The sequence below is a fragment of the Emydura macquarii genome, unplaced genomic scaffold (genome assembly GCF_026122565.2).
Source record: "Emydura macquarii macquarii isolate MOO-44397 ecotype Brisbane River unplaced genomic scaffold, CSIRO-AGI_Emac_v2 contig_1002, whole genome shotgun sequence".
Lineage (NCBI taxonomy): Eukaryota > Metazoa > Chordata > Testudines > Chelidae > Emydura > Emydura macquarii.
The window spans coordinates 1,356,186-1,383,301 of record NW_027131139.1 but is presented as its reverse complement, the minus strand read 5'-3'; the positions used below and the strand labels follow the sequence as shown (position 1 = coordinate 1,383,301).

Sequence of the window (27,116 nt, the reverse complement as noted above, 5' to 3'; positions counted from 1 at the left end):
ACATACTACTCACCTCCACCTTCAGAAATTAAGGCTCACACAGCGGGTAATCTCAGTGTAGTGCTTTATCTCCACCCACTGAAAACATTCACCTTCAAATGAAAGCATTTTACAAACAATACAATGTCAACACCACTTATTTTTGTTTTGCATTAAAAAGGAAGAATAAAACATTGGGAAGAGTACGACAGTCACATGGAAATTATGCAGAATCTTATAGCATACACTGCAGAATTTTAAACCCTGGATTTGAGGCTCCTTATGCTTCCTGGAAGGCTGGCTAAGGGACAACCCACTTTATCTAAATATATAAAAGTTTCACAGGGAAGATAGAGGTTTAATCTGTCAGATTGTGATGTTGTATATGGTGCATTAGCACAGTGTGTTTTGTACACATGCTCAAAGGAAATACTCCTAGTACATAGCCATCTAAAAACTCGGACTGCACAAAACCTAGCTACTAAAATGAAGGTTTGGTAAAAAAAATCTATTTCCAAAACCACTTTACAGATAGAGGCTTTCAACTGCCATAACTAGGTGAAAGTTTAGTAGAATGATAACCAAAAACATACTATGAAGTTTCACAGATAGTTATGCTTTAAAAAAATTTAATGCTGGGTCTTAAACATGTCAGCTTCCCCATCCAAAGTCTACTCCACAGGCTCATCCTCTTCTGCTGCAGTAACTCCTTTGCTTTCTTCCTCATCTCCTTCCAGCTGTTGTTCTTCCTCCTCAGCAGTGAGGATTTCTTCTGCAACATGTGAATTCTTCTCCTCTGTGCATTCTGCTTCTACCTCTGTCTGTGACTCCTCCTCAATCTCCTCTGGCTCCCCGTCATTCTCAGCTGCTTCTGCTTCAGGGTTCTCCTCTCGGTCTTGGCTTTCCTCATCTTCATTTTCTTCATCTTGGTTTTCTTCATCATTCTTGTTTTCATCTGTTCCTTCAGCTATTCCCTCCTCTGCATTTCCACTTGTTCCACCCTCTCCTTCCTCATGCTCCTCTTTCTCTTCTGGATCATCTGTGAAGGGATTCTCACCCTGTAAGTCAAGACAGAATTACTTGGAGGCTGCATTTGGGCAGGTTCTTGGCAGATGTTAGCTAAGACCTTCTCACTTAATTTCACACAAATGCCAGGTACATGAGCTCCTCCTGCAGGGCATGAACATTTCCAACCTCTAAGCGGGGACCAGCACTTGGAAGCTCTCTGGACCTGAAAGTGTGTGTATAGAAACAGAGAGTTTAACCCTGGCAGGCTATAAGTTAGTGAACCTTACAGCAGTGTGTGATGAAGGCACCCATGAGGTTTGCTTTGTTACTGAGAGTTAGTTTTATATTATGTGGATATTAGTTGTAGTTCCCCCGTTGTTCCTTCTCCCAGCAAGGTCCAAGAAGCATTTGAATGCCATGCTTCTGCGGATATAAGCAGACTGCTTTCAGACCAGTGAAGTTAAGTAAAAAAAATACCTTCCTATACGTGGTCTATTGAAACATATCTGTTTGTGATGCCAGGAACGGGGGATGTTCAGACTTTGCGAGTCCTCCTGACAATGGAATTGAACTACTGGAGATTTACATTTGATACAGAATAAAGTGAACTCCCACCCACTTCTGTTTTAGATCAACGTTTTTATCAGGCCTTGTCTGTGTGGGGAATTTACCTCAGTTATAGCCAACAGTGTCGCTGGACTGATGCAAATAGGCAAAACTGGTATAAACTATAGTTTGCATTGGTGCAAAGCAAGCGAGGCAAGTTGCACTAGCACAGACTGCAGCTTATTGCAGTTTTGCCTGTCCACACTAGGTGTATGTGGTGGTGCAGCTACACCACTGTCTACATTAGGGATTTCAGGCAGCCAAGGGCTTAGTTTTGCTCCCTACCCATTTCCGGTTCTGACATGATTTTAGCAACCAACATTCCAGAAGTCTATCCATGGTAGAGTTGGATACCAATCTAAAGATGGGATCCCAAGCTACCCAATGTTATGCAGCACCAGTGCCAACTAGCAGTTTGAAGAATGACTGCTAAAAGCCAAGCTGTAACTGAAAACAGGAAGATAAAAGACTTGTTAGAATGCCAGTGATAGAGGCAGGTTAAGAACTAACAAAGACAAGCGCTCAAACCATGATCACCACAGATCAGCAAAGCTATGGGACAAATGCTATCACTAGTGGACAGCCAGGCTTAGTAATTACTAGCCCTCATGCTTGGCAAGATATTTAGCCTTCAGAATGGTCTTCACTAGATGTGTGGGCAAGATCTCATGAACCATGAACTCATGGATCGATTAGTGTCTTGGCACCAGTGACAGGTTTTTGCATTGAGATGGCTCATAAGCCCCAAACTACAACGGGTTGAGTTGTTTACTTGATATTCAATACCACTCTTCTGAAAGGGAGAGCAGGCCTGCAGCTAGCAAGCACTGCTCCTTACATCTACCTCTCCCTCCCACCCCCGCCTTAATGAACAAGGGTAAAGTCTGAACTATAGAAGAGGGTATGGCTCAAACACCTATCTTTAACTTGAGCTTCTTACCCAGAAATCCATCTCAACACTAGCCGACTGTTTTCAGCACCAAGGGAAGTCAGATTAGTAGCTCGACAATACATACTATCTTGAGTACTCAAACTGACACAATGCCAACAGTAACAGACTAATTATGCTACATTTGCTAGTGACCCTGACCATAAAACTGCCTAAATGCTATTCCATTAAGCTGAAACTTTAAAGGAAGAGCCTACCCTCTGTTCATTCAGGAATTAGGCACAACATAGAGGGTGGGGGATAGTAGAGATGAGGAAGCTAGTCATACTATGAAAGTCCTTGAGTGCCACCCAGTCAACTCTTAGGGATGGGACCTTCTATTGGGAAAGTACTTCAGAACTTCAGCCCAAGAACTAGATAGCAAGAAACTTGGTTAGAAAAAAGCATCTAGTAAGAAAATTCTGCAGTGCAGATGCTGGGAAGCTCCCTGCTCAATCTAGCTCAAAGATGTTTTGCAAGTATTTACCTTCAAATACCGCTCCAATTTCTTGCTGATAAGTTTGTTGTTGAGAATACTTCTCGCAACTACTAAAGATGATTTCTTGGACTGCTCCATCATGGCCTAAAGGTATTTAAAGAAACCAGAGTTAAGTTTTAAACTGAACTGCGTCTAGCCACTTGTTTTCATCAGTTATTGCAAACACACTGACTGACCCTAGATGTGTTTGGCACAACCAAGTCTCATATCTGCCATCATTTACCAACCCCACCAAATTTAGTTTTCATTGTGCTCCAGCATTTGTATTGACAATGCACAGCTTTAGAGGTTTAGTGGGCTGGGTAATGTGAATGTTGGCACCCAAGGAAAGACGGGATGTAGTTAGGCTTTTTTGGCCCTTGAGAGGGAATCTCATCTTTCAATTCTCCTGTGGGCAGGGGCAAAGGCATTCTGAGACAGCATACACAGTGGAGGGACATGGGGCACCTGAACAAGTCTTTTGCTGCCAGTGACTTCCAAGGCACTCAGCTACACCACTGCACCCTCAAAATCTGGCACTACATTAATTGGTAACCATTTCATTGCCAAAGTGCTTACGTGCCAATATTTAAATTGTTATTAGGCTTCAGAATCAATACTTCCTTTTGATGTATGTGACCATTTCAGAGCCATCTGCTCAGGTTATCTGTTTGCAGATAGAGGAAAGCTATTTATACATGGGAGGTTCTCTTTAAAACCAGAGGAACCAGATCATCAGAGGATGGATTCTACAGCCAATGGGTTGTAGACAATATGGGACCCTGCTAGCATGTTACATTGCTGTTCCTCACAATATGAAGATTGCTTTTTTGCTGACCTCTGACAGGAGTGAAGATCAGCATTCTGCAGTAACAGACCACCACATTGCAATATTGCAACTGTGAGCTGTTACTGTACAGAGACCATTACAGCATGAAAGCTTTAATAAGGCTAGTCCTGGTTTTAGTTCCCCATTTCTCATATAGTTCTTAGGCAGTATGAATGCAATCATATCCAGTTTTTAGCATTTATCAGCTTGTTTTATTAATTAAAAAAACATAACCCTGCAACCTGGATTCACCACGCAGGGATAAGCTGATCTCCATATCTGCCCAGCCAGCTGTAGTGGTACATTGGCATTTATATATACATTTAACCAGCCGCACGCTTACTCTGCGGTTGTGGTTGTGGTCAAGGGACTTCAGGTGCTTCTGGATAATTCCATACTGCATTGGGATGAAGAGGTCGCATGCAGCACAGTGAGCAGCCTCCACCTTTTTAATAAAGTGTTCCATGCCAACATCTGAGGAAAGACAAGAGCTTTGTTCATCTAAATCCAGTTGTGGTGGCCACACCACACTCCAGAGAGTTTTGCAGCGTGGTCTGCGAGTGCATATAAGAGGAGGAACATTGTATAGCCATAGTCTAATAGACCCGAGGCCCAGACTATGGCTGCACACCTCAAAGATGAATGCTGCTGGTCACTGCTGCATCAATGTGTTGGCTATTGCACACAAAATATTTCCAGCTAGTTGATCACAGGCTAGCTTTGACAATTGTGTATTACACTACCTGATGTTTACACACCTCAGTCTCTCAAAGACAATATGACTTTCCATTTAACTATATTCTCTATTTTACTCTAACATATGAGAAATAAGCGAGAGTCCTGTGGCACCTAAAAGACTAACACATTTATTTGGGCATAAGCTTTCGTGGGCAGAAACCCACTTCGTTGGATGCAAGTCGGAAATAAGTCTCCTGTAAATTAATTTGCTGATTATTCTTGTCTGAAATTAGAGCTCTCCAAACTAAGAACAAAACTCCTACAGCATGCAAGGTAAACATTAAAGCATAGGTAGGGGAAAAGACTCCTCCCATCTTGCACAAGGTAGAAAGGATGAAGAGACACCAGCTACGACATGTGTTCCTGATTAATATTTCAATTTTCCATGAACCACTAGTAGCTTTTTAAAGCGTGGTTCCTCTCTGGAAGTTTACTATGTAAGAAAAGGCACCTCAACAGACACACCATGTCTGAATAGGATCAGATGATTTAAGTAACAAGATTACTTTACTCCTTGTTGGCTCTGTAGAGCCAATTCTATTTCTTCTTGTATATCAGTCTTATTTGCCATGTTACAATTTACATGGCACTGGTGGGACTGACTGGCAACAGCAAATAGGTTGTAGAGGTTCCAAGAACATAATCTGGTCTGTGGGTAACAAAAACCAAGGGAAAAAAATCTAGTTTGAGTCTCAGATCTCAGGATAGCTTTAGCCATGGTTTACTTGTGAACTGGGCACATTTTAAAGACTCAGCATAACACAAACAAGGAACCTCAGAATGGCATTTTGTTTTTCTCCATTTTCTGAGGGAAGTGGCACATTAAGGGAGCTTCACAAAAAACAAACCATGAAGATGTGGGGACTTGCTCTTACCTTGGGTAAGATCTTGGTCTTTATAGATCTGTTGGATAACTGCATTAATATCTTCAATTGCTTTACGGCGCTCTTCAGTTTTTTTTGTTTTGTTAGCAACATAGTCCTGTATTGTACAAAAATATTTGATATTTATTTCAGCTGTAATAACTGCTAGACAAATGTGAATTCAAAAACGCAAGGCACAACATGTATTGTATTTATTCTACATTGCAGCTGTGCCTTTCATCAGAGCCTTTCAAAACTTTTACGTCCCTTAGCCAAGCTCTAACTCTTCTCTTGAAGTTTTACAAGGACTGTCTGCACTTTACAGATGGTAAAGTGCAGAGAGTAAGTAACATACTCAAAGTCTCAGTGCAGTTGGCACGGAATTGGGAATAAGAACTCAGATCCAGATGGCCAGTCCTGTGCTCTAACCACACATATAGTAGTAATTTCACATCTAAGTTTTCATAGTCTTGACCATTTGAACTGTCCATTCACATTCAAATATCAAAACTTATTTTTTTTAGGTCTCCGACAACCAACATGAAATAGAGGTGCATTGCAACAGCCTGAAGAGATGGGAAACTTAACCAAAGATTCACCTGGAGGAAGTCAGCTGTCTGCTGAGGCAATTTTGTTCCAACAAATTTGAAGTGTTCCTTGTGGAATTTGCTTTCTAGATGAGCATTCATCTCATCCTCATAGAAGGTCCGATATTTGCACAGCGAGCAAACAAACTGAATCCTACCAAGACAAAGTTAGAACCAAGTGAGAGATCAACCTCTAAGCCCAAGGGTTTCATTCCAGGCTCCCCATCAGCCTGAAAATACTAGTAATTTCCCTACTACTATTAAGGGGTACAATTAAAAAATAGCACAGCTCATTCAAGGGGACAAGTCTTATACCAGGTTTGAATGGTCACATCCTTCCTACAGCTTTTATCCAGATTTTAAGGCCAGAAGGAACCATTAGCAGTAATTAGTCTAACATCCTGTACAACCAAAGGCAGAGAATTTCACTCACTAATTCCTACATCAAGCCCAATAACTTGTAGGAGAGCTAGAGAGGATTTTAAGAAGGATGTCTATCTTGATTTAAAGATTTTTTTCATAATGGAGAATCCACCATAGCCTGTAAGTTGCTCCAATGGTTAATTAACCTCACTGTTAAAGTTGTGCAGCTTATTTTGTGTGAACTTAAAGTTTCAGCTTCCAGCCACTGGACCTTGTTATGCCTTGGTCTATTAGATTAAAAAGCTCTTCTCTCAGAGAGCTCGCTGTGAAGGTACTTAGGGCTTAAGAGAGGACTCTCACAGTTCACTTATTTCGTTTATCAAAGAGAAAGCTAAGTCTCACTGTAAGACAGGTTTTCTAGTCCTGAATTAATCTTGTGACATTTCTCTGAACGCTCCCCAATTTTTCAATATTTTTTTAAGAGTGGACACCAGAACTGGACACAGTATTCCAACAGTGGTCTCAGCAGTATCATTCACAAAGGGGGAGCTATTGATTAAAATTCTCCATTTTATAACTAGCTAACAGCATTTTATACTTTTGTAATGCTTTTGATTTGCCAGCTCCCTGTGAGGTGTTAAGCCAAATTTTACAGATGATGGAGAGACTGGTACAAAGAAGGTCAAATAACTACTGTTGGTTTTACAAACATGTCACTGGTAGAGCCAGAACCCAAAACATGAGCCTAGGCCCATGTTCTAATCATTACACAATCCTCCCAGAGTTCTCAGGCAGGATGTATACTGTGTCACTGGAAGAGGAAGATGTACCTTTCTACCATGCGATCCCGATGCCTCTTTTTCTGCCTCTCTTGAGTTTTCTTGCCTGCTTGCAATTTGCGCTTGATTTGACTAATCTCTTCTTGAATTGTCAAAGCACCTAAGTGTATAAAGCAGGTTGCGTTTAAGGGCACTATCTGTGGACACCAACTTATGAAGAGGATTTGCCTAGCCAAGTTTAGTAGCCAGCTTGACTGACCCATATAGCTCACAAATGGCAAAGTTATAGCTGAGTGTTGGAAAGAGCTGCTCTCATAACAATTCCTGCTGTTGGCCAATTAAAGGAGCAGTGCTAGTCTATTAACAGATGCTCCATCCCTCTCTGGGCCAGCCTTCAGAAAAGCTGAGCTGAGGCAGGATGGTGAGACAATGCCTCTTCTGATACAGTTTCCTAACGTTTCTGATGGAGATACAATGCCCCTGGTTTTGCTGGGAAAAGATGCCCTATTTTAGATTACATGTGAGTCTGACAGTTTTAAGTGGCAAACACTCTCATCCCTTTGGCTTCTGTGGACATGGCACAGAAGAGATGAAGGTTGGCAGTGAAATAAGAACTCAATTCCTCCTATTAAAAAATCCCAGTTTTTTCAAGGCAGAGAAGTACCTTCCACAGTTATACTGCAATGGTATCACAGTACTGCTTTGGTTTCCCAGCCAAGGCTTCTCATATGGTTTTATATCGCTGCTATCATATTCCACTGATAGCAATTACAAGTTAGACACCTGTTAGCACAGGGCTCGACAAATTTGTTTTGGAGCTAGGAGCCAGCCCAAAAATGAAGGAGCCAGACAGACAATGTGGGATCAGCGGCGGGGTGTCCTGGCCGGAGCGCAGCAGCCGCTCTCCCCTCCCCCACAACGTGGCCCCAGCAGCGGGGTGCCCTGGCTGGAGCACGGCAGCTGCAGCGCTGCACTCCCCTCTCCCAGCCCTGCCACATGGGTGCAGTGACGCCCTGGCTGGAGCGTGGCGGCCGCTCCCACCAGAGAAATACTAGGCGCCAGACTTAAATTTCTAGGCACCATGGCGCCTGGAATTTGTCGAGCCCTGTGTTAGCACAATATCTGTTTGGACAGTTTCTTCCTCTGGTGAGAGGCCATCATGCTTCCCTAAGCAATCCTTTCCCCACTTGCCACAACAGCGGAGGCAACTGAAACTATTCCAGGCAGAGGCAACATGTGCCCCTCCCAAGATTTGCTGCTTGCCTTGTACTGAGCATGCTCAGTCAGTGCCGGCCCAAGCTATGGTCTGACCCAGCTATTGGGGCGCCTGATTGTAGGGGGTGCCAAATGACTGATACTGGCCAGTAGAGCTGTGAAATTGACACCTTCCTGAAAAACAGCTGTGTTGGGGAAAATTCAGGTTGAAATTGACACCCCTGAAATTGACACCCGTCACAATTATAATGTCTGCCTGGGATGCAAGAATGGCTGGGGCCAGCCCTGTGCTCAGTACCACTGCTGAAGCCAGCTGCCCTCACTCTGCTCCCACTTCCCCCTCCCGCCCCCCCAACTATTGGCAGGCATGGCTTGTCTCTGATCCCAGGGACTCTACCTCAGAGAAGTACTATTGGTACTCATAGGGCCCCAATCCTACAGTAACTGAGTGCCTCACAATCTGTAACACCCCATCAGACAGCAAAATACTTTATTCTCATATTATAGATGAGGAACAGAGCAAGAGAAACTGAGACTTACCCAACATCACAAGTCTTGAGGCAGAGCAAGGATTTAAACCCAGGTTAGTGCCATAACTATCCTACCTTGTCCATGAGATCCAGCTTCTCCACAGCAAGGAGACGTACTATAAATCTCACGAGACCAACAGCATTGGCTAAGAGCCAGGCAGTCACCAGATGCTGTGCTGGATTTCCCTATGTTTCCTAAAGTGCTTCAATTTTGACCTGTAGCACTCCCTACTATTCTAGGCCTAGCAGTGTGTCAGACAGATATCCACTTGGGAATATGTACTGTGTATAGAAACCAGTGCAAGCTCTAGCGTGATGAAAGACTAGAGCTTTAAATCAGATCATCATAATCCACTACATTTAGACTTGTGTACAAGCCACAGCTCAGAGAACAAAAGGAGCAAGTCAGTGCCTGAACCAAGACAGTCAACAGAATACTACCTAGAGCCATTTCCTCCACAGCAGAGTCCTTCATTGGCAGAAAGGTTTATGCTCTACAGAGGTGTAAGGTCTCAAAAGCCTTAGCGCATCCCTTGATGACAAAGTTCTTGGCTCATTTCCCAAGATTGCTTTCACACAAGTACATTCAGATCTCACCTTTCTCAGAATCTTTTCCTTCTTCATCTTCACCTTCCTAAAATACAATTTCAAGAGGTTATCAGAAATCGCTAGCTATAAGTTTTATTTGGCTTACAGAGAAAGTGAGTGCATATTAGCTTTACATTTCTGAACCACCCTGCTCCCCAAAGAGAATCTCTCCTTACTTCAGAGAGCATGGTTCCCTCAGTCTAAGGAACACACTTAGCCTGCAATTTGGCAACAGTATAACAAGCTGCTGATCTCTAGGTTTCCTCCCCTTATCCCAAGTTATTTCCATAAATTCTCTAGTCACATATTTTCAGCTCTTTGGAGCAGGGCCTGTCTTGCTATACACCTGTACATTGCTCCAAACAATCTCTGTTGGGGCCTGCAAGTATTACTGCAATACAAAATAAGTAATCTAGGGAGCATTTACAACCTTCAAGCTTTCTTCCATGAGGATCCAATCCCCCCACCCCCTCAATCCCAGCTCTCTGCCACTGCAAATGTTTCCACCCATATTGCAGGATGATTCATTTGGTTAGAATGCTACCACCACAACAGTCTGTCCTCAACACTAGTTATGTGGCTACTCATCCATTTCCCTCAAGCACTAAAGTCTTCACTGTGAATTACAAGTGTCATTTTCACTTACAGCTTTGGATCCCTCCTTCTCTGCAGCTTCTCCTTCTGTCCCCTCCTCTGAAAAGCACAGCACAGGCCATCACCATACAAAAAGTAACAGTTGTGTACCTCAGCAAAGAATGGTATTCACAGCTTTAATACCATTAAATTAAATATGCAAGAGAAATTGAAATGCCACAGCCAATTACTACCTGAAACAAAGGCACTTTGATAACTTCACATGACTAAGAGCCAACTCATTAGCAGTCACCAGAGAGGTTCTTACCATTCTCAGAGTCGGAGTTGTCAGAGCCATCAGTTTTTGCTGCCTTGCTGTCAGGTTCATCATTGCTGTCAGTTTGCTTTCTCTTCTTAGCAGTAAGGTCCTTCTTGATCTTCTTTTTCTGTGACTAGAAAGGAAAATATCAGTCCCCAAATGTACATTCCGAGACCATTCTCTACCAGCAGCAAATAAGTTTGCATTAAACCACCTTAAAAATGTTTTATATTGAACTAAACTTCCCTGTAAACACAGTTATGCTTCTGAGAGGCAAAGTCACTCAAGACAGATCATATCTGGCACAATCCTTCACAGCCATTTTCCTACAGCATATCAGATTAAACCACAAATTTACAGCACATTTACTTTTCTAGCTTTACAATAAAACCATCAAGGTTAAATATTCTGGATACTAAGACTGCACTATGAATGAATGTGGCCTCTTCAAACCATTAAGAAAACACCAAGATGCCAAGCAAATAATGCACAGAGGTATGAACTACATTGTGGAAACTAAGTATAGTATTTCAGAGAGCAGGGCCCTTTACACTCAGAGCTGGACAGTGTGGTTTGCTGGGAAGTGAACAATCTCTATATGAGGTAAATGGGGAGGTGATTGCACAGGTACTTACTTTAAAGTCTGCGTCCCACATTTTCCAGTTTCTCCTCATTCGTTGTTTCATGCCGCCTCCTCCAAAGCGCATGTTTCCAGAGAAACCTCGCATTCCCTGGAACATGCCGAGTTCTGGGATAATGTTGTGGGAGAAGAGGGATGGGAGCCTAGAGGAGCCATGGGGGCCATGGCCCCGCCCTCCCATTGACTGTGGCGGCTCATTCCATTGTCCGCCCATGCGCCCGGAATATGAAGATGGCCTGTTATTTCGCCCGTCTCTGGCCCAGTTCTGACCCCGCTGGCCAAAGTTGTCCCGTGCTCTGTTCTGGTACTGGTCCCTGTGGTTCCCATAGTAGCTGTCATAGCTGTCATAGCAACCTTCATAGGCATTGTCGGTCTCATGTTCAGCCTCACTGTAATCATAGCCGGATCTGTATAGATCACGGTCGTTCAGTGAAGACCTTGAGTCGTAGGACTCATATGTATCATACCTGCAAGAGTTGCAGAGCAAGCAAGGAATCCAGTCAGTAGCATATAAGGCACCACATTAGAGCCTGCCGAGAAATGGCAGCAGAGAGGTTAAACAAAAACAACAGAACTGTTCCAGTCTCATTTATATCAAAAAAGACTCAAGAGGTTTCACTCAACATGGGAGTTTTTCCATGTGATACAGCAGTGGCAGAAAGGGGCAGTACAGGGCAAAGGCCAGGAGAAGGGCATAAATAGAATGGCAAGGATTCAATTCAGCCTCAGTCCATCACTGAAGGACCACAGATCTCTAGTCAGCTTTAAATATGCCTAAAGCGTCTGGAAGCCCACACCAAACTAATCCTCAATTTCTCTGAGAATTACTGTGTCACACACTGGTCTTTTTTTTAAAAAGAAAAGTTCCCAAGCTGAGCAAAGGTTCCTCAGTTAGCAGTAGCTGTGGATTTTCAACTGTGCAGACATTCAGATTTTCTGATTTAAATTTAATACATTTACAACTCACCCTTTATTTAGGTAGATGCAAGGCAGACTGAACAATCCAAAGAGTTAAGGAGAAATGCAGAGCTAGTTAGGCCACAAAGTAATAGTCCTGATTACCTTCCCCCGCTCTATTCTGAATGGTTAGGAGGAACACCTTAATTTAGGCTTTGTCTACACAAGAAAGTTTATGTATAATGCAAGGTGTGAATTTAAGCCACCAGTTATACTGATATAACCTCCTCATGTGGGCATTTTTTGTGGTATAAGAGTGCCTTTTCTTGGCTTAGCTTGTGTCTCTTGGGAAGGGTTTTACCACGTCAACGCTCCCATGTAGATATGACTTATGACTTATTCCTGGTCACTGTAGTTTCCACAAAACCAATTTTTAACCAGGACAGTTTCAGAAGACAAAATACAAAACCTGAAGAGGAGTTTTAGACTTAAATTCTGTAATATCTATAGTAGTGCCTCTGTACACCTTATGCAGTGGCTGACAGACTCAATTTGCATAAGAGATGACTTATCAAAGTTTAAGGGGAGGCTTCACATTCTTCATGACAACATGCTACTTTACCAGCTGAGCCATAGTGTGAGGGAAACCCACACCCACCAAAACAAAACACAAACAGGTTCACACATTACACAAGGAAGCAAGAGCACAGAATGTCAAACGAGCACTAACCACTGGGGCACAAACCCCAACAGTATGCTTTATAAGAAGGTCTTGAAAGCAAGGATATTGGAAAGGAACAATGGCTGAGGAGGAGACATTAACTCCAAAGCTAGAGAAAGAGCCATTCTATCTACTGATATGAGAAGAACCATCCAGACTACTAGCAACCACCAAAAATTCTCAAACGGTAGAGCGACATGTGCTCACTTACAGAATCAACCGCAGCAGTTGAACAGCCCTCCCTACACCCTGCTTTTTAGAAAATGAGACTGATGTTTCCTAAACCACTAATTTCATCCTTTTGTCCCATAAACGGTTTACTGCACTCACTCTGGATATTTGATAACTTCACTCCAGTAAGAGCTAGAACCTGTGAAAAGGGCCAGGTTACCAGCCAAGTATCATCTGTCGTGACAGAACTATGCATGGCAGCTAGTAGTTTGCCTGATGCTTGGGGCTTGGAGCAATAAATGCCAATTGTGTGGCCAGAAGATACCACTGTGATCATCTATGATCTTCTGTATAAATGGCCAGAGAACTTCCCTACAGCATCTCTTTTAGAATAAAATCCAACCTTGATTTAAAAGTTTTCAGTCATGGGAAATACATCACAACCCTTGATAAGTTGTTCCAATGGTTAAGTACTATCACTGTTGCACCTCATTTTCAGTCTAGATTTGTCTAGCTTCAACTTCTTTTTTGCCTTTGTCTGCTAGATTAAAGAGGCTGCTATTATCAAATATTGGTTTCCCAGGATGGTTTTTTTAAACTGAGATGTACCTTAAGTGAGTGCATTTAAACAGAGTACTCCACCAAAATCTATTTGATGCAAGACTTCAAAGGAATAATTCCGTAAAAATTTGTGAAGTTTACCGCACATTTGTGCTCTACTCCATAAACAGTTAACGTAACAATTTTACAATATTCATGTGTCATTATATGCTACTAATAATTACTGTTAAATTATACTTTTGATAAACATATTCCAAGTTCTTGTGATACTATTTTAAAAAAAGTTTTAAGATGTATAAACTCAGTTGCTTAAAACAAGATACAGATGCAACAATAGCGGACTGCAAACAAATCAGAATTCACTCAACATAAAAGAATAAAAAAATGTATAAAAGTCTCTTGCATGACATTTTGAAATCTTACTACTAACATACTATGCCTCTAGAGAAGAGGATCTGGTTTGCTTACATTATATGGAATTTAGTTTAAGTGATTTTGACAGTGTCACTGCATTTATAATATTTGAACAATAGCAGACAAACTACAAAGCTCTATATCCCATGCACAGCTATAGACTGGGGACCGACGAGCTGGGCAGCAGCTCTGCAGAAAAGGACCTGGGGGTAACAGTGGATAAAAAGCTGGATATGAGTCAGCAGTGTGCCCTGGTTGTCAAGAAGGCTAATGGCATATTGGGCTGCATTAGGAGGGGCATTGCCAGCAGGTCACGGGAAGTGATTATTCCCCTCTATTCGGCATTGGTGAGGCCGCATTTAGAATACTGTGTCCAGTTTTGGGCCCCCCACTACAAAAAGGATGTGGACAAGTTAGAGAGAGTGCAGCGGAGGGCAACCAAAATGATTAGGGGGCTGGAGCACAGGACTTATGAGGAGAGGCTGAGGGAACTGGGCTTGTTTAGTCTGCAAAAGAGAAGAGTGAGGGGGGATTTGATAGTGGCCTTTAACTACCTGAAAGGGGGTTCCAGGGAGGATGGGGCTAGGCTGTTCTTGGTGGGGGCAGATGACAGAACAAGGAGCAACGGTCTCAAGTTGCAGGGCAGGAGGTCTAGGTTGGACATTAGGAAAAAGTTTTTTACTAGGAGGGTGGTGAAGCACTGGAATGGGTTACCTAGGGAGGTGGTGGAATCTCCATCCTTAGAGGTTTTTAAGCTGAGGCTTGACAAAGCCCTGGTTGGGATGATATAGTTGAGGTTAGTCCTGCTTTGAGCAGGGGGTTGGACTAGATGACCTCCTGAGGTCCCTTCCAACTCTAATATTCTATGATTCTATGATTCTATAAAACATACGTCTCCTCTACACGAATGTAAATCTGCTATTGTTCAAATCAATACTTGTACACAAGCAAATTATTCAGATGTGAAAATACTCAAAATCAGAATTGCTGGGATGAATATTTCACAAAACCTATAATGAACAGCAGTGTTGCAGAAGTATTACATTTTGAATAGAAACTGATTTTGAAATTTAACATGAGAAATCTTTGTGGAGTGAACAGTCCTTATTAGTATTGCATATACTTTAGATTTAAAACATGGTCAAAACCTCTCGATCTTTGCTGGACATCTGTGCTGTATTCCCAGCCAATAACCCAAAACTGAAACAATAATGTCACTTCTAGACTAACAGTTCAGCTTAAGATCAAATGAGGGACACAGGTGAGTGAAGGATTTTGTGGAAATGTTATAGAAATAAAGCACATCAGCAGGCTCCTGGAAATAGAAATATCAAGGAATCCCTTCTTTATCCATTTCCATTTTAAAACAGTGAGAAGATTTCTTTTCCCCGCAAGTTAAACAAATCCTATTACCTCTGTAAAGGTTGCATCACAACTCAAGTATCTGTCACCAGGCTATTAAGACTTCACTACTCAAATCGGGTTACAAATCACTTATTCCAAAAACAAACAAAAGAGGGAAAATGTAGCCAAGCCCACTTCCTTCATCCACCTGTTCCTCTTGACAACCAAAGTGAGAAGATAAAGTGAGAATGAGATCAAAAAGAGAAAGAAGTGAGAAGTAGCAGCACTGATAGTCAACAGACCTTTAGAGTAGTGGTTCCCTCAGGAAAAGACACTAACCTGTCTAGTACTGAACCTTTTCATCTTGATCTCCACACTCACCTGTCTCCACCTGAGCCATAATGTCCTCCTTGCATCGTGTCCGTTTCTAGATGAGACACCATATCTAAGCGCTGGTTAATTTTTGCTATAACAGTATCGGCGCCAGTGGAAGCGTTAGGGTCTGTGTCTGAATTAGGCATTTCCCAAGAGTTTGAAGTGGCCATACCATACCCATAATTGCCAGAGTTATCTTGACTGTATCCATATCCGTAACTATATCCCTCGTAACCTGAAATGAGAAAGTGTCATTTAGATTTCCATTCAAGCAGCTGAGCTAACATTTCTAACCAACCTCAGAAGCAGAACCACCAAGAGCACCCCTTCCGCAGAGAATGTGGTAGTTTTAGTTTACATTTAACATATTTTTTCCCCTCTTACAAGTCACCAGCCAAGGTTGTTTATTAGTGTAACCAACACCAGGACTTAAAAGGCCAAAACATGCATGGAAGAAACTTCATACCAAATCCCAGCAATATAGTAACAGTCTACAATTGGCCCCAACTAATATTTAACCCTCAATTTTCATTCTTGCTCTCATTCACTGGACAGGACGGGCTGCAGCCCTCCATAGCAATCCATTTGCTTGATAAAAACAGATTCCAGAGAGAAGATGGTGAAGTCATCCTCAGAAAGAATAGCAATTGTGGTATGGACATTTAGGTATGTGTGAAAAGTGTGGATCGTGAGAGGAAAAAAAAATACATAAGATAACGTATATAGGACAAGCTTAGAGACAAATCCACTTTGAACTATGTCAAATTGACAAAGTTGTGCTGTATTCAGTTATGTTCTGACTTCATAACCAAATGAAGTCAGAACATAAAACTCATGCCTCTAAGCTGGTCAGTCAGTTCACATCATAATCATAATGGTTTGTTTGAATTGGATGACATTATTGAGTCTGGGGTCTATTCTTCTAGAGACGCACAGGGATTTGTGCAAGTCTAGAAATGGGACAATAACCGCCCCCCTCCCTAACTTTGACCAGTACCCATATGGTTCATGGCACTTCTGTTCCCTCTCCTGTCTGCACATAAATGAGAAATAGCCCTCTCAGTTGTATATTATCTCAAGGGTGATGGAGAACAGCTTCCTCAAATGCAGTCCATGGCATGCTACTTTCAAAGCAGATAAGGACAGAAAACTGACTAAAATAGCATCAGCATTCTATGCTGTTTTCCCCAGTCTAACTTACACATCAGGTTTGCTCAGTTCACACATCAGTATGTCCTACTGCCAACCCAGGAGTTCTGGGATTCTTAGTATCATGCAAATTAAAGCAGAATTTTGCTAATCTGCATTTATAAATCAAAAAGCTTTTGTGAACAAATGGTTATTTAGTAAGTGAAACAGATAGTACCACAACATTTACTATATTCTGACATCTTTTGTAGTTTAAGAATATTTAATAGCATTAGGAGGTAGCACGATCTAGTGGACAGAGCACTCACTTAGGAGTCAGGAGACCTATTTTTAATATGCCACTGACCTGGAGTGTCTTTTGGCAAGTCACTTAATCTCTTTCACCCTCCGTCTTGTCCCTTTAGACTATAAATTCTTCAGGACACAGACTGTTCAGTGCCTAACATAATGGGACCCTGATCTTGGATGGGCCCCCTAAATGATACTGTAATAGAAGTAGTAAAACAATGACACTGCTAGCAAGCTCACCATACTGCATATTTTGCAAAATTAACTGTAATAAGAAGTGAGAGCTTAAGGCCTGTAAAACAGACTAAGGCCTAAATGGAAAAAGCTGAGTGAACAGAAGTATAAGGGGTCACTCAAGTTAACTGAGACTGGTATAGGAAAGTGCTGATTCTGCAAGGTTATAAGACTGCCAAAATATTACTAAAATATGTAGTAGGTATAAGAGGTACCAAGATACTAACTCTCCGAAATGACACTTTTATGGGTAGAAATGATACATGAAGTGGCGGTGCCCAAATCAGCCAATCAACGGAAAAAGGTGGTATTAGACTACATCAGGAGGGTGGCAACTACCTACGTGAAAGGGGGCAGACCGAAAGCGTATGTAACAGTGTATAAAAGAGGGTGTCAGAGGGAATACCGGTGTCTGGTCTAGGGGATAACGGAAAATCCCGCCGTTGGGCCGAGCCCATTGTAACGCCGCCTATGCGAAACTGACCCAGAAATATTCTGTAAGTCATTTCTCATTGTGCTGCATGCAATAAACCTGGCTTGGGCACCTTCGTTACTCAGCTAATCTGTGGTCGTGTCGACTCATTCGATCGTGAGAGCCATCTCAGTTTCCTGGCCAGAGCTGGGACAGCATCTACACAGGGACACACGCACGCAGCCTACACTGAATAACACCGGTGGCCAACACACCGAGTACCACAATAACTACAGTTGATTGAAAAAATGGGAAAAATCATGAATATATTCTGTTTTTTACAAAAAAAAAGTTTTCCAGCTAGCTCTGAAGATAGTGAAAAGATCATAAAATTCCTTGTACAACACAAACTACAGTTTAAACTACCAGTCAGAGTAATACAAAAGCTTACTATACTGCTAATCAGTCTTTGCAGGGTGGAGAGAGGCTTCCTTATGCTAATTGAAGTGTGCAGATCAGTGAGTCTGCCACATACCTGGGGATCGCACTCTAGTCTGAATACAGTGAACCTGGCCTCTAGAAAAAGACAAGTATTTATAAAGGGAGAACTGTTTCAAGTTTGGGCCTAAATGCAGACACACTGCCATTTTTGTGGCTTTCTGGCACAAGAACTAGAAATTTAGTCTTCTAGCATGCTATGATACACTTTAATCTTCAGTGGCGTTTCATAAAGGAGAGATAGAAAAACTGAAGGAAAACAGGTAGTGGGTACAATCTGTGCTGATTTCTGGGAACAGAAACATCTGGTTTTGTTGATGCACAAGGCAGAATAGTGAAAAGCTGACTGTCACAGTTACATGGACTCTGCAATACTGACAGAAATAGAGAGGTGCGTGTGACCTAAGAGGATATTATTCAGACACAAGGGAACAGATTTGAGCTGTGAAAACGTGCCATTTTATAATAGTTTTTCTGACTGACCACACTAAATGACATTTGTTCACGATAATGTATTAAGATTTTACTATACTTGCCTCTGTTTGTTCCAGAGTTCCAGTTGCCATAACCTAGAAAAAGACCAAAAAGTAGTCAAACCCCATATTATATGGTAATGCCAGCAGTTCTAGCTAGAGCATAAGGAAAATCTTACATTAAGGTCTGATCATCAACTGCATCCAAATAAGCCAGACTGTATCACACTGGATACCCCTCAATAGAGATCAGATCTTGACAAACCCGTATCAGTAACAAATTAGAAACATGCCCTGGAGGGCAGTGACCTCACAATCAGTTTCTGTACCATGTTATTTTAATTCAAGCTTAAGTTTCTAGCACTTGTGACTGCAAATATACCTTCCAGCTGGAAACTGGTGAATACTGTCTTCAGAATCTCCAGAAAGATGCAGCTTGGAACAAGAGATGCTTTTTGTCCAAGGCCTAGACCACAGCATCGTTTTGGACTGGAAGGGAAGGGAACTTGCTCTGTGTCCGGCAATCCAGCCTTAGTGATAGGATATGCTCGCCACTGCTTGTGCCCTCGCTAGGGGCTTGTCTACAGTACAAAATTACTTATTACTTACTGATAGGTGCAGTCATATCAGTTCTGAACATGGATTAACTGCAATGCTAACCTGAGCACCACTTGATTTTAACCAGAGTTTTTGAAACCCTACTGACAAGTCCCTTGTACATAGGAATTTCCCTGCTGGGTTGGGTTCTGCAAGATTCAATAGGTATGAATCCCCCTAGGTGGGCTCCCAAATTCCTACCCAGAGTCAGAGCAGGACTACACTGGATCTGCTACAGAGTGTCTGCTGCAGAGACGGGAGCATGAGCAAAATAGTTGTCAACTGCCTCCATCTTAAATGAGCCTGAAACTCTTTATAACTGACAGTGTTATCTTCTCTTAGAAACTAGAATATAAAAAAGTTTCTTGACTAATTTTAGCATTTTCCTACACCTGCAAAAGTGCTGCATTTCTAGCACTGCAAGAGGCTGATTGACAAACTTCTATTTGATGCTGGTACAGAAAGGCAACGTCCTCAAGATTATGCACAACTCAATAGGTGTCGCACACAAGTGAGCTCGCCTCTTAAAATTACTGCCAAATCACTGAGAATTTTAGTTAGAAACTGGAAGACTTCACACTAGATAATACCAGTTTTAAACAGAACTAAGCTTTTACTAAACGTGTGATAGGCACCTGTTTTGATATATGCATATATATTTAGCATTATGAAGTTCCGGCAATCTGTTTAATACAACTCCATCCAAGAAGGGTCTTACATTGAGGGTTGTAGTCCTAGTTTACAGATGGGGAACAGAGATTTAATACTTACTTCCAATACAAAGATAGGATTGTTTTTCTTTACTTTGTTTCTGTAAATGTTTGGGTATATTTTAAGCCACTTTCTATCAGAAATACAGAAGTTAACACAGAATTTATTAAGATGTAAGTTATGCCCCTTGTACCTGTCAAACATTTACTTAAGATCCTTTACCAAAGCATTTAACCACAGATATATGAACAGACAATGAAATCTTATTAACTTTTCTGCTAATAGAATCACCTATACAGAGAAGTTGAATGACTACATAAATAATATACTGTAGGAAAAGGAACAGAAGGACAATCAATAACTCAAATTACAACCAGGTTAAGGTATGTCTCGACTAGAGTTTAAGTATCAACCAGAATTACATTTTGGATGATGTAGCTACCTGTCTGGTAGAACCTGGATTTAAGGATAGATGCACCTCCACCCTGACTGCACTCCACTCATTTCACAAGGCCAGAGAAGTCAAAAAGTAACTGTATTGATCTGGATTAGATGAAAATTGGTGTATTAGGTGTAAGAAGCCCCATGTTCTACTAGCAACCCAATCTGGTCTCATCACACCTCCTATCACACACTTTTGTGCACAAATAATTGCATCATCATACCCTTCCCTATAGCATTCCAGCTCTATGTGTTAGTAGTTGGCAATTTCTGGCACTCAATTCCCAAAGTCAACCTCAATTCCCAAAGTCACAATTCCACAATTACCAAAATCAATCAGTTCCTTTTAAAACTCCACATTCTTTCAGCTTCAAAGTCTGCATACATTCTTCCAGGGATGTACTGTTTAAGTTTTTTTTTAAATTTCAGACTAGGCATTTATTTCACAAGGGATGCTCACCGTATAAATGTGTTTTCTGGAAGAACAATGATAAAAATATAGGCATATTGAGCCATTACCATGTTTTACCCCTCCTCAAGAAGTAATCCTATAATCCATACAAGTATTAATACCCAGCAGTTCAGGATCCTAAGTAAGTTTCTATGTTGCTGACAACACTCTGAGCAGCTCTGAACAGAATCCAAACTGCAAGTGCTATGACAGCCTTTAAACACAGATCTCAGATTAAGGCTTCAAATTTCAGAAAAATGGAAAGTGAGATTAAGCCTCAAGTAATATAGTTTTGCTCAAATTTAAAATTTGTTAGTAGAGCTAGATGTTTGTCAAGTGCAGATTAATTTGCTCTTAATATCTGCAACAGCCTACAAGACTGCAGTTAAGGAATATATCCTGAAAAGCTTCACCTACCAATATAAAATGCATTCCTGTTTTGAGGACAACTGCATGCTTCACATCACTTTTACCCTATTCCTACTTGGAAGTACAAAAATAAGACATCCGACTAACTGTATAACAGACAAGCAATTCTTTCCAATATACATCACAAAGATCTTTATCATACTACTGAATAGGTATTCTTAACTTTTACCCACTGATGATCATCCCAAACCAACCTCTTATCCCTCCATAATACCACATCCCAGAACCATTAGTGCTGTTTCGGCAAGGAAAAGAACTAGTAGTTTGCTTTTTCAAGTTCTTTCACATATGGTGCAGAGGGGAGGGCACTCAAAGCCCTGGGGGTAGGAGAACACACACAGAACCCTCAGTATGAGGGTGCGCTGCTGCAGAGACTTCCTAAAATAGAGGAGGATGGGAGGGTGGCATTTAGGGAACTTGTGGGGAGAAATGAGGGATACAAAGGATCCCCAAGTGCCTGTAATGAGCTTAACATACAGAAGCAATACATTCTATGACCCTCTAGTTATGTTGTCTGACTGAGGTCAGTTTTTAGTCAGTGCAGGTGAACTCAATCACTTCATATTTAAAAATATATCAAGCAAGTATTATTCATAACATTTCCCATAAGAAAGTACAACTTTCCCCTATGAGATTGATTCAATAAATCTAGTAACTGAAGCAATTTGTATTCAGAAGGACCTTCACAACCATAACAAATAGAAACAGTTTTTACATTAAACCTTAGAGCCTGTAGAAAATGATAGCAGGTCCATGACCCTATGGTTGAGGATCACTGCTAGACATGCACAGTATTGAACAAGCTGCCACCTGGGGAGGAAAGGGAGCAATACAGTGGACAGCTATCACAATGCATACATGGGGTTGCCAACCTTCCGTAAATCTATGGACAGTCAGTAAAAAATTGTACAATTTTAAACACTCTCTGTAAACCCGTAAATAAATGAAAATGTCCGTGAAATTGGATAGAAATAAAACATATTGTATTTTGACCGAGGTTGTCATCATTCAGAATCACTTCTTGTATCGTAAAACTACACTGACCATGACTTTATCAATTTCCTGTTTTCTATTATTGCAAATGCCCAAAGAACAGGAATGATCAATTAACTGCAGCTAGAACAATTGCATAATTCTGAATTCCTGTGTACAGAATATCGCAAATGAGTACACACTTTTGTGACATTATTGCACTGTTTACGGTATTTTTACTGATGTCAGTTAAAAAAAATAATCAACTTCAGATCTTCATGTCAGTAAAAACTAAAATGCAAGGTTGGCAACCCAAGCAGTGAGACCATTGATCAGAGTGAGCCCCTTATTTTTAGACATGAAGGTGTCAAGTAATGCAGGAGTTACAAACACAATTATAGCATGAATTTTTCCAAACTGCACACATTGTATTGGAAGGTAACATTTGACATTCTAAATACAATTGGGTACAGCAGAATAAGGCAAATTTCATTATTAGATTAATGGAGTATTTTAGCAGTATTACTGAGTCTCAGCTCTGCATTACAGATCCTACATATGTAAGTTAATGCTTCCCCTGTGCCACCGTTCCCCCCCCCCTTTTTTTTTTTAAATACAAAACGTGTAACACAGCACCAAAGGGCAGTTACAAAAATTGCAATCACACAGAGGAAGAAAAAAAATCTCAAACCTGTAGCAAAAAGTAGCAGAGCTACAAATTCCGGGCTCCCAGCCTAATCCCTGAGGCTCTGCACAAGACAACTTCAACTAAACAAGCTTGAATTATCCTTTCCTTTGTTTCTACAAAAGGAGGAGAAATAGGGACTGATGCCCCTTCATATGCAGGATCCCACATGCCTTGTCACCCTGACTAGGTATAATTCTAAATTTCTCTCCTAAGATCATCAGCTGAGAGATGCAAGGGGAAGGGAAGCATCTGTGCCTGCTTTACCCTGCTTATTATCACCTCACCCCCTAGTTCATCAGCCAGGGATATCATTGCCAACTTCTTCTCCTTGCTTATCACATGCCCTCCAAAGCCCATGCAATGGTGTGAGGGGGGAAAAGCAGGAAATATCACCATCACCCTCTCCATCCTTACTATACCCCCATTCCTTCAAGCAATGGTGAGCATATGTGAGGAAGCAGTGTAAATTTCTTCCATCACCCACCATTCCCAAGAGGATGCAATGATATTAGGGGAAAGGTCTAATCAATTTCACCTTTACCCCCCCCCCCCCCGCCCCATCTCCAAAACTCACAACTGACAGAGGCTGACCAGTGCTGAGTTTCCCCCTTCCTCATTATTATACACACATCCAAACCATGCAATGCTGCATACAGGGAGAAACCATGTCAGCTCCTCTTCTAGTTATTATACCCCCTCGCCAAGGAAGGGCCCATTCAATGTCATGTATGGCAAGATCCTAGTGCCAACTCCTCCTCCTAATTATTACATCCCCCCAGAGCCTGTGTGCAATGTTGTACATGTGAGTGGGGGGGAAATAACAGCAGCACCTCTCCCTACACTATGTCCAAAGCCCATGTAGTGCAAAATGGTTGGTGGTGTATTGTGGGGGTGTCAGTGGCAGCTCCCACTGCCCCTGGCAGGCCCCATGCAATGCTGTTGTGTGTGCAGGTGGAGTGGTGAGTGCCAGCACTTCCCACGCAGCACTACAAGGTGGAGATGATGTGTGCATGGGGTTGCGTGTCAGTGCCAGACACACACACTCCAAGCTCCATGCAATGCTGGGCAGTGGGATTGGTGTGTGTATGGGGAGTGTCAGTGCCAGGGCCCCTGTAATGCTGTGCAGTGGGGGTAAGTGCCAGCCCGCCCCACAGCAGCCCTAAGTCATGCCATACCATGCCTTACAGCTGGGGTCCAGCTCAGTGCCAGCCCCCAGCACCTCCCCAGCAGGCCCCATGCCATGCTATATGGTAGGAGGTCAGGGTCAAGCACCAGCGTCCGTGCAGACCCTATGCTGTGCCTCCAGGCCATGTCTGTGGTAGGTGTCAGGGTCAGCGCCAGCTCCACCCCCACAGGCCCCATGCCGGCTAGAGGCGCCCAGGATCAGCGGCAGCAGCCCCCACCAATCCCCACAGGGACCAGGCCATGTTTGTGGTACGGGGTCGGAGTCTGTGCCAGCCCCACCCCCACAGGCCCCATGCCGGGCTGTGTGGGCAGGCGGGGTGTCACGCCCCCCGTTCATCCTCACTCCAGCCCCATAGAAGAGAAGCAATGCGCAGTAAAGAGCGAGGGGCTGGGCCTGCCCCACTTCATGCCCGGGCCCGCCCCACGGCCCTAGAGGTGGGAGGAGGAATCGGAGCAGGCCCCGCAGCTCGCGGTGACGGACGGGAGAGGAGGGGCAGCGCTGAACCCTCCGCCTCACAGACGGGGGCAGCCGCCATCTTGTGCCCAGCCGGTCCCCTCCCCGAGGGCCTGCTCGGCCCCAGCAGCCTCTCACCTGAGTAGCTCATGATGCTGCTGCACGTCCCACTCTCCCCTCACCCGCTCCCCGCCGCTGGCCCGGCCCACTGCTGCCTGCGAGTCCTGCGCCAGACAGTAACGGCGGCGCCTCAGCCCCGCCTCCCGACCGCATTGGACGTGATGCTCCGCCCACCCGCAAGTCATTGGTGGTCGGGTCTGCCACGCCCCGCCTCACTCCCCTTCCATTGGAGACACTTCCCGCAGTGCTCAGTTTCCATTGGAGGAAGAATCAATCAGTCAAAATCACTCTTACTCTCCATAGGATCGGAACATGTCAATCAAGGGCCTCTTCAGATGCCAAAAAAGCAGACATTAACGTCAATCGAAAAGATTGTGAGAGCTCATTGGTCAAGATTGGTCATTGAGAGCTCATTGGTCAAGCTATTTGACAGATATGTAACCTCAAAGAAAGGAAGGCAGGATTGGCTAAGATAACTGCCGATCAAGAGGCGGGGGTCACCGATGGTATCCTGCGCTCTGGTTGGTCAGAAGGAGGAAGGCTCGACCTGGATCGGCTGCTAGCGACGCGCTCCGCGCTTATCACCCTTGGATAGGCTGGCCGCGCGCAGACCGGCCGTAATGACGCAGGCTCGTTTTAGGGCGGGACTGAGCACACACTCCAGGCGGCTACGGTGCCTCCGCAGGGACAAAGCGCAGTTCAGCTGTCAAAGCCTCCCTGCCCAGGCCCCGGGGCTCCCCCGGTCGGGGTTCCCGAGGCCCAAGCGGGGCTCCCGGCGCCGGGCTGCGGCCCCAGGCTGGCCTCGGCAGTTAGCGCGAGCTGTGCATGGCCCGGGGGGCACAGCGGGGTGAACGCAACGTGCTGCTGCTGCACGCCGGGACCGCCTGCTCTGCCCGGGAGCGGGGGCGGGACGCGGGACCCCCCCCCCCAACCCACGGGCCAGGGGAGCACCCGCTGCCGCTCGCTGCGCGCCCCACGCCAGTGGTGGCAACGTGCTGAGAAGCGTCAGGGGCAGGGCGGCCTCGCCCCGCCGATTCCGAGCTATGGATGGGCCCCAGGTACCCCGCCCCGCCAGCTGTCGCCTTCCCCTGCCCCGCCAGCTGCGGGCCCCGCCTACCGGGTCCCCTCTCGCCTTCCCCTGCCCCGCCAGCTAGGCCGCACAGACCCAGCCTGGGTCCTGATCCCGCCTTCCCTCGACAGGCCATAGATGGGCCCTTATTCCCCCCACCTCGGTCTGAGAACGCCCAGCTCACCTCAGCCTTGGCCTCCCCTGCAGGCAGGGCCTCCTCCGCGATGTGAGGTGGGCTGTGCTCCCTCTCACCCCACGGCAGAGACTCCGCAGGGGGCCAAACCCAGGGCAGCTCCTCGTTCAGAGGGGAAGCCCGGAGAAAGGCAGGCTGAGAGCAGGGAAATGAAAGCTGGCAAACGCGAGGACTTTCAGTGTCTTGCAAAGACTCATTTCTCCCAGGACATACGGGACAGTCCTGGGAAAACCTGAGCAGGTGGCAATCCCGGCTCTGGTTGAGCTAGCTGGGTAAAAGCAGTAGCGTAGCGGTGATGGGACAGGTTAGCTATCTCCGGGACAGACGCACTGTCAGATAGGATTGTACCTGAGGTGGCTAACCTGACCCCCAGCTGCAGCTACGCTGCTTGGCACACGCCTTCCTCTGCTGCCCCCGAGGGCATATAATGGGCAGCTCTTTTACCTCCGTCCAAGGGGTCTTACGCTAGACCTCTCCAAGCTGCTGGTTTTCTATCAAGACCTCCCCTGGACCTGAAAGCTGATCTCAGCAGCCAGAGATCCGTGGTGGCCACCAAGAGGCAGAACTTCCTCATGGAGCCGCTGCTACACAACCCTCAACTTGGTGTGCAGGTAGCAGAGTTCCCCTCAGTGTGCCAGAGGTTGGGCCTGGAAGGCACCACCAGAATCAGAGGCCTCTGGACTACGACTGCAGGGACTGGGTGGATGGCCTGGCACTCAGCCAGCACATGGAGCTCTTCACCCCTCATGCCCCTGGCGTATACTCTAGGAGGTGAGGGCAGCCTTGTCACCTGCTTCTCAGACTTTCCTTGAGCAGGTCGTGTGGGAGGGTTCTCCTGCCCACCCCTTACCCCAGGCCCTCCAGACCTTGCCATCGGATCCCTGCCCTGCGAGTCCACCTGGCCACTCCCTCTGCACCACTTGAGCTGGCTGCATGACCTGCAGCCGATTCATTTCTGAACCGTGTGTAGGACATATCTGTATGCGCTCGTGCACCATGCCTTTCATTTCGTCACCCTCATCTCCCACTCTGACACAAGTGGCAGGACCTCCTACCACCTCTAGAAGGTGAGGAGCACCAGTGAGCTAGTCTGTATTCCACCTGGTCCCACAGGCTGCCGGGGATATTAGTTGTGGCTCCTCATGGAGCTGTGAGCATGGGCGTGTACTTAGCATGGTTCAGCCACCTCCCTGACACATGCCCTTTTTGTGACATGGGGGAGACCCTGGTGCGCATTTACATTGAG

General features: G+C 44.3%; 1 protein-coding gene across 2 annotated transcripts; it reads right to left on the bottom strand.

Moving 5' to 3' along the window:
- Positions 1–47: 47 nt before the first annotated feature.
- On the bottom strand, positions 48–24,740 carry AKAP8L (A-kinase anchoring protein 8 like). 2 transcript variants are annotated; one of them, XM_067544613.1, is made up of 13 exons: positions 24,627–24,740; positions 18,624–18,656; positions 15,513–15,741; positions 11,019–11,490; positions 10,393–10,516; positions 10,138–10,184; positions 9,501–9,537; positions 7,210–7,318; positions 6,029–6,170; positions 5,442–5,547; positions 4,172–4,302; positions 3,009–3,104; positions 48–1,037 (listed from the first exon to the last, which is right to left on the bottom strand). In XM_067544613.1, exons 1-13 carry the CDS (start codon positions 24,637–24,639, stop codon positions 651–653), a joined length of 1,926 nt encoding a protein of 641 aa, XP_067400714.1. In that variant the 5' UTR covers positions 24,640–24,740; the 3' UTR covers positions 48–650. The 2 variants fall into 2 exon arrangements, with proteins under 2 accessions (XP_067400714.1, XP_067400715.1); XM_067544614.1 differs by having other exon boundaries at positions 15,684–15,741.
- Positions 24,741–27,116: the final 2,376 nt, after the last annotated feature.

Coding starts and splice junctions, on each gene's coding strand:
- AKAP8L (XM_067544613.1), bottom strand. Junction 5,548..6,028: donor AGACAGCTGACTTCCTCCAG/GTGAATCTTTGG, acceptor TGTACAATACAG/GACTATGTTGCTAACAAAAC. Junction 3,105..4,171: donor ACCACAACCACAACCGCAGA/GTAAGCGTGCGG, acceptor AAATACCTTTAG/GCCATGATGGAGCAGTCCAA.